This window comes from Lynx rufus, unplaced genomic scaffold (genome assembly GCF_022079265.1).
Source record: "Lynx rufus isolate CCGP_SWC_20201006 ecotype Redwood Valley unplaced genomic scaffold, mLynRuf1.p SCAF_7, whole genome shotgun sequence".
NCBI classification, from domain to species: Eukaryota; Metazoa; Chordata; class Mammalia; order Carnivora; family Felidae; genus Lynx; species Lynx rufus.
Window position 1 is genome coordinate 131,384,303 of NW_025814889.1, and position 7,330 is coordinate 131,391,632.

The 7,330-nt window shown below is 56.2% G+C and overlaps 1 protein-coding gene across 1 annotated transcript; it reads right to left on the reverse strand.

The window, feature by feature from the left end:
• Positions 1-963: 963 nt before the first annotated feature.
• Positions 964-6,907, reverse strand: LGALS2 (galectin 2). The gene is made up of 6 exons (XM_047066410.1): positions 6,902-6,907; positions 5,018-5,083; positions 2,734-2,793; positions 2,586-2,668; positions 1,285-1,441; positions 964-1,110 (listed from the first exon to the last, which is right to left on the reverse strand). The coding sequence occupies exons 1-6, from the start codon at positions 6,905-6,907 to the stop codon at positions 964-966; spliced, it is 519 nt and encodes a 172-aa protein (XP_046922366.1).
• Between the last annotated feature and the right edge of the window lie 423 nt (positions 6,908-7,330).

The window sequence follows — 7,330 nt, forward strand, 5'->3', positions numbered from 1 at the left end:
TCACAGTATAGCCTTTGTGCTGGAAAAGCTGTCCTTGCTGGGGGGGGGGGGAGGCGGGGAGCATACCACACAGGGCCTTTGTCTCCTCTCCCTAAGGGACGTCCTGCCCCAGCTCATCCCAGAGCTGCCCCCAGCAGGGTCCCTCCTGCACCCCTCAGAGCCCCAGCCCTTGCTAAGGCTGCTTCCCCAACATTCCAACCCCAGAGAAAAGTCAGGTGCGACCTCACAGGGGAGGAATCCCACCTTCCTGTGCACCCTAGACCTGCTTCTGGGTCCTGATTAAAAAAGGCTTTTTGATAAAAGGCGTCCTGCAAGATGCTTGGGGACTTGGGAGAACAAAGTCAGCTCCACCTGCTTAAAATACTTTCAGTATCGGGTTTGGAAAACCAAAGAATCCCCCCCCCCCCCCCCCCGCCAAACCCACACCCCCAGGGCCCCCAGCGAGGGGAGGGACCAAAGCAGGGGGTAATGAGTAACCAGGCTGGAATGAATGTTCCAGCGATAAGAGGCCCAGGTGGAAGCCCTTATCTACAGTTCCTGGAACAGCCCCTGGCCCAGGTGCCCGGAACGGGGGGCCTGCTCCGTAACCCCCCCTCCGTAATCACGAATCACTTGCCCCGGTGATAACTGGGGACCGAGAGGCTGCAGCGGGTGCTTAGAGGTGTTTGGGAGCATGTCCCAACCCCCACCTCGCAGCCCTCTGACCTTATGCCTCAGTTTCCTTCCCTGTGGCATGAGGCTGCTGGGAGCACTATGGAAATCACCACAAGCACTGACGCAGGAAGACTAGGTAAAGATGGCTTCTTTTGTCTGGTCTTAGCCTCAGGGGAGGGAAGTAGGGTCCCAGGGGCCGGAACTGCTGGCCAGCAGCCGGGACTCAGCGGCCGCTGATCTGTGACGGAGCGGGAGCTCAGGATCGGGAATCCGCAGTGGGCTCTTTGACTCCGGTGAGGTGCTCTCCGCTCAGTCGATCTTGAAGGAGGTGATGCTCAACCCACCCTGTATGCTCAGGTAGCTCAGGTGGCTGTGGCCCATTCTGTTGGGAAAGGTCAACTGGTGCCCATCTGACAACTTCACTTTGAATCCATCATTGTCAAAGGTCACGGTGAACTGCGGCAGGAGGGAGGGTATCAGGGAGGCGGAGGCCCTGGAAAATGGGCCACGGCAGCCCCGGGGTTGGCCTCAACAGTGCCAAACCCCATGTCTAGGCCAGGGTGCTCCCCCCCCCCCACCTGGGCTCTCTCTTTGACGTCCTCCTCGGGCGCCTCTCCCCTCTGACCTCACCTTGACCTCTGACCCTGGGCTGAAGCACATGTGACCATCCTTCTGCTCCTCCCCCCAGGTGCCATCCAGTGAGTTACAGACGATGACAGATTCACGGAAGCGTGGGTTGAAATGCAGGTCCACTTTAGATGACCCCTGGCCCAGATTAAGGGCAAATCTGCAGGGAAAGGGGGTAACAAGGATTAGGGGCCAGCCCTGGGTAAAGCTGCTCGGGTCGCGGGGTCTTGGTTGACCACAAGCTGAAAGAAATCACAAAAGAAAAGTGTTAACAGAGGCCTGTGCCTTAAAACAAAGGAGGTGACAACCTGCTCGGACTCAGCACTGGAGCGTCATTCCATTTGGCACAGGGACTAAGGCTCTCGACAGGAGGGTGACTGATAGTGACAATCTCAGGAGTTCGGGGGACCTGTCCTTGGGGGAGAGAATTGTCCTTAGGTATCTGAAGATCCGCTGAGTTTGGCCATGAACAGCTAACCTCAAGTGGCGAGCTCCCTGTCATTCCAGGTATTCAATCAGGGGCCGTGTGACCTGTTGACAGGATCCCTACAGCCTGGGTCAGACCGCCAAGGTCCCTGAGGGTAGAACATTCTGAGTCATGAATAGGGTGCCTTCACTGGGAGGGCTCAGATCATGACCGTATACTTAGGGAACCCAAGTAGGAGAAAGGAGTGATTTTCCTCTTGGCTCCTACCCTACGCCTCTGCCCGCCTCTCCTCAACCAAAAGCGGTTGCGGATCAGTCCCAAGAAATTCTGTAACCGTGTTCTGCCCACGGGAGAGCCCGAGTGCCGAGCTGTTAACAACGGAATTAGAAGTGCGGCTAGTTCTAAGGGAGAGGATACAAAAGAGACCACTTGGCGCCCCCTGGTGGCTCTCTCTGGTGTAACGTGTGTGAAAGGCTGGCCTCTGCCCATTCAGCTGGGTGGGGGGGCGGGGAATTGTGCTTTCCCTAGAGACACCTGACCCACAGGGGGCTGGGCAGATCTCTAGGGGCTTCCCTACCTACCCCCTTCAGTGTCTTTGGGGGCCACGGAGTTGAGCAAATAGCACGAGTTGTGAAATTCTGGGGGTCCCCAAACCTAGCCTCGGAGGTGAAGGCAGGCCCCTAACAGGAGGGGAGCCAGCGGGGGGCATGGCAGGGATGTGAGCACGAGCAAAGGATTTAAAAAAAAAAAAAAGGCCCCTGAGGTCGCTCTCCCCTGTGACCATCTCACAAGGCTGCCCTGCCTGCCCCCACCTTCCAGGCCTGTGGACAGCCCCCCTCCCCGGGGTCGGGCCCACCCGGCCTCTCCCCTTGCTCACCCAACGGCGTCACTGGCGATCTTGCCCTTGATCTTCAGGGTTGAGCCCAACTTCATGTCCATGTTCACGATCTCAAAATTTCCCTGTGCCAACGGAGAAGCACGTCACGCACATGCCCAGAGCCCTTCTGCTGGCGGCCCCCATTCACCGGCACCTTCTCACGGGGCCTCAGGTCTCGTTCACCCTCTGCACCCTCGAGGGCACTGAGCTGGGAAGGGAAAAAGCTAGAGTGCGCTGGTCAGAGCCTTCTAGAACTCCCTCTTCCCTGCTTTGCTTCACTCTCATCCACCCAGCCTGATGAGAACAGCTGAATGTGGACACATGGGGCCCAGCTGGGGGATCCTCAGTATGCCCATCTGTGAAGTGGGTACTGTGGTCCGTGCTGACCTTACAGTTCCCAAATAGGTTCAGGTGATGAAGGCACCCTTAGCAGAACCCCCCAAATGAGGATGTGTTCAGCTTCTGCAAAACCTTGGAGCCATTTTACTAACAGAAAGTGATTGTATCAGAGGCATGCAGGGCTTGGCCCATCCAAAACCAGGAACTATAAAGCTCTGTAAGTCACATGTCTTGACATGTCCTATCAAAGTCCCTCTCCAGATCTTACTTTTCTCATCTATAAAATGGGCTCATGTGATTTATCCATTCACAACCAGTGCTAAGCCGCCCCCTCTGTGATAGACACTGCCGGGGGCCCTGAGGTTAATAGCACCCACCTTCAGGCCGTTGGGATGGGCAAGGTCACGTTTGCAGAGCCCCAGACATAGAGGCTGGCATGAACTACAGGCAAATCGAGGGACGGATACCATTATGATTACTTGCTGTTATGATCAACTCACTCCTTTTTCCATAGGACCTTAACAGCGCCTAGATTTCTTTTTTTTAATTATTTTTTTCAACGTTTATTTATTTTTGGGACAGAGAGAGACAGAGCATGAACGGGGGAGGGGCAGAGAGAGAGGGAGACACAGAATCGGAAACAGGCTCCAGGCTCTGAGCCATCAGCCCAGAGCCTGACGCGGGGCTCGAACTCATGGACCGCGAGATCGTGACCTGGCTGAAGTCGGACGCTTAACCGACTGCGCCACCCAGGCGCCCCAACAGCGCCTAGATTTCTATATAGCACAAGTTTCCCGCAGCTGCTCCATGGTTAAAGGAAGGGTCTTGCAGCTCTCTCTCTCTCTCTCTCTTTTTTTTTTTTAATGGGAGGGAGGATGGCTATTTTTTTTTAATGCTTATTTATTTATTTATTTTTGAGAGAGACAGAGACAGAGAGAGAGGGAGACACAGAACCCGAAGCAGGCTCCAGGCTCTGAGCTGTCAGCGCAGAGCCCGGGGAGGGGGGCGGGGTGGGTTTGCTCAGACCCACAGACCGTGAGATCTCGACCTGAGCGGGAGTCAGACACCCAACCGACGGAGCCACCCAGGCGCCCCTTGAAGCTATTTTCAAAGCTCATTACCCAACACTTACAAAATGTCCCTTTTTCCACATCCATGCTCGGAAGGTGTGTGGTGGGGGGTGGGGGGTGGGGGGGAGAGGACACACGCAGCAGGTACCGAAGATCTCAAACATCCCGTGGGAGAACACGTTTATGTTGTGCAATTTCTGTTCACAGATTTTTGGGTTTTTTCCTGGAGCCCGCACGCCTGAAACTCACAGGCCTGGGGCGCTTTGCTGACAGCCAAGGGCAGCATCCTTGGGAGGATAGTCAATGCTCCCCCCCTGGCAGCTGTCTTCTTTTTACCAAGGGGGAAGGCGATCCAGTGTGCACACACACACGGCGGGCTTGCCCGGCTGTCCCAGGGGCGGGACATTTCAAAAGACAGGTCTGAAAAGAGGCTGTGCGCAGCCCAGGAGAGTGGAGCCAGCAGCCCCCACACCGGTGAGGCGGGATGACTCTTTGTCGTGGGGATGGCCCGTGCATCCGAGGGTGTGGAACTGGCAGTCTGTATCCACCAGATGCCAGGAGCACCCTCCCCGCCAGTTGTGACAAGGGCAAATGTCCCCAGATGTGGCCAAATGCCCCCTGGTGGGAAAAATCTCCCCGCCCTTGAGAAAACGGGGGCTAGAGGCAGGAGAGCCTCACCCGTCAGAGGGACGCTTGGTGTGACAGCTGGATTGCCGTCTTGAGAACCAGACAGGCTGGGTTAAAATTCTCCTCCAGCGTCTCACAGATAGACAAGTTTGCCGCTCAGAGACAAGGTTATCCGGTCCCCTCCCAAAGATGTTCAGACGTTACCAGAAACATAGATGTCCTGCCACAAAGCAAGCTGTCACAGATGGGCGCTCTGAGACGCATACACGGCTACAACCAGACATCGTGAGCGGGCTGAGTCTTCTCGTCTCCCCCCAGTTGCCCACCCACTCCCCCCAGGACCCTGGACCAGTCAGGCTGGGGCCCGTGTAGGGAGGAGCACCCCCATTCCCTTACCACCTCCTGGGAGCTGGCTGGCTGAAACAGAAGGAGCAGAGCCCCCAAGGATAGAGGTGGGGGTTGCTACGGGACGGGAGCACCAGAAAGGCCAGGGACAGGTGCCTCTGGACAGAGAAGGGTGCCGCTGGGAGCGTGCAGACCCGGGATCCCCGTCCTCACTCAGCAAAGTCTGAGACAGACGACGGGGGGCAAAGCCAGTTTGGGGAGTGGGGCAGGAGTCGGTGGTCAGGGATCGAGTCCTGACCCTGCCCCTGGTTGGCTGAGTGACCTGGGGCCAGCTGCCTCCCTTTCTGGGCCTCGGTTCTCCCATCATTAATGTAGGATATTTGGACTAGGTGATCTCTGGAGAAGGAGGAAAGAGAGGGCAGGGATGGGACGACCAGAGAAGGGGAAAGACGGGAAGGTCTCTGGGCCACAAAGTTGCCCTTGGGAGGCAGGGGGTGGGGAGTGCATCATCCCCGCCACACTGACCCCTCCAGTCACGGTCACATCCCGCACCTTACAGGGACTGGCTTGAACAGCGTCTCCCGAAAAGTCACGTCCACCTGAAACTTACGGATGCGACCTATCTGGAAAGAGGGTCTTTGCAGATGTAATCAACTTAAGATTTGTTTAGGGTGGGCCTTCAATCCAATGTGACTGGTGTCCTTATAAGAAAAGGGAAGAGAGGGGCCCCTGGGTGGCTCAGTCCGTTGAGCGTCCAACTCTTGACTTCGGCTCCGGTCATGATCTCACAGTTCTCGGGTTCGGGCCCCTCATCGGGGCCTGAGCCGACAGCGCAGAGCCTGCTTGGGATTCTCTGCCCCTCCCCAACTCATGCTCGCTCTGCTCGCTTGTGCGCGCGCGCTCTCTCAAAATAAATACACTCAAAAAAAAAAAAAAAAAGAAAAAGAAAAGGGAAACGTGGACCCGGAAGCACAGACACACAGAAGAAGAGGCCATGCGAAGACAGAGGCAGAGATCGGAGTCGTGCAGCTACAGCCAAGGAATGCCACAGACTCCCGGCAGCCACCAGAAGCTGGAAGAGACAAGAAAGAATCCTCCCCTGGAGCCTTCAGAGCAAGCATGCCCTGCCAACCACTTGATTTCAGGCCTCCACCCCCCAAAACTGTAAGGGAATATTGTTACAGTAGCCACCGGAAATTAAGACACTGTCTAATCCTCAGAGGAATTGTGATCCAATTCCACAAATGCGGGAGATTGAGGCTCAGAGAGGGAGAGTGACTTATCTGAAGCCACACAGCAAGCCATGATAGCGCCAGGTTTGGAATCAAAGATTGCAAAGAGGATCCACTCAAACGCCTGCAACGTACGGGTCGTAATGTTGGGTGGTTTAACCTCTGAGCCTCAGTTTCTTCATCTTTATAAAGCGCAATAGGGGCGCCTGGGTGGGTCGGTCGGTTAAGCATCCGACTTTGGCTCCGGTCATGATCTCACGGTCTGTGAGTTCGAGCCCCGCGTCGGGCTCTGTGCTGACAGCTCAGAGCCTGGAGCTTCCTTCAGATTCTGTCTCCCTCTCTCTCTGGCCCTCCCCTGTTCATTCTCTGTCTCTCAAAAACAAATAAACGTTTAAAAAAAAAAAAGCGTTAAAGCCCAGTAGATGTTGGCAGTTATTATTACGGATGAGAAACGGAGTCTAGAGAGGGGAAGAGGTAGGTTTCGGCTCCCCCTGCAGGGTGGTGGTGGAGGGAGCGGAGAACATCTACCCTAGAGGGCTGTGGACACCGTCTGTCCGACTTGGTCAGTCTACGGACAGGGAAACCGAGGCCCGGGCAGTGGCTTTCCTCCAGCTGCGCTCCCCCCGCCCCCCACCAGCTGCCCCACTGAAGCACAGATGTGGGAAACGGAGGAGGTGGGCAGTGGGCAAGCTGGCATCCTCACCGACATGGTGGCAGCTCCCGGTGCGGCTCCCAGTGACTCCTGGAGGTCTGCGCTCAAGATCACGCTTCACGGCCCAGTTTATATTCTAGAATATTACACATTAACTCCCCCAAGGCCGTACATGAGGACTTTGGTCCCTCCTGCCCGGGTGTCTGCCCCCCTCACATCTCCCAGGACAGATGAGAGGCTCCCCGTCCGGGCACACCCAGCCCAGCCCGGAGCCACCTGCCCCGTGCCCGGCCCAGCACAGGACCAGCGCCCAGCCGGGCATCGGAAGCCAGCACAACCAGCAGGTGAGCTTGGCAAGCCACCCAAGGTCCTGAGCCCCACTTCCTCATCCTCCAACAGGGAGACTTGCTGTGTGAAAAGCTCGAAGCTTTTAAAAAAAATAAAATCTTAAAAACAAACAAATACATAAGTAAATAATAA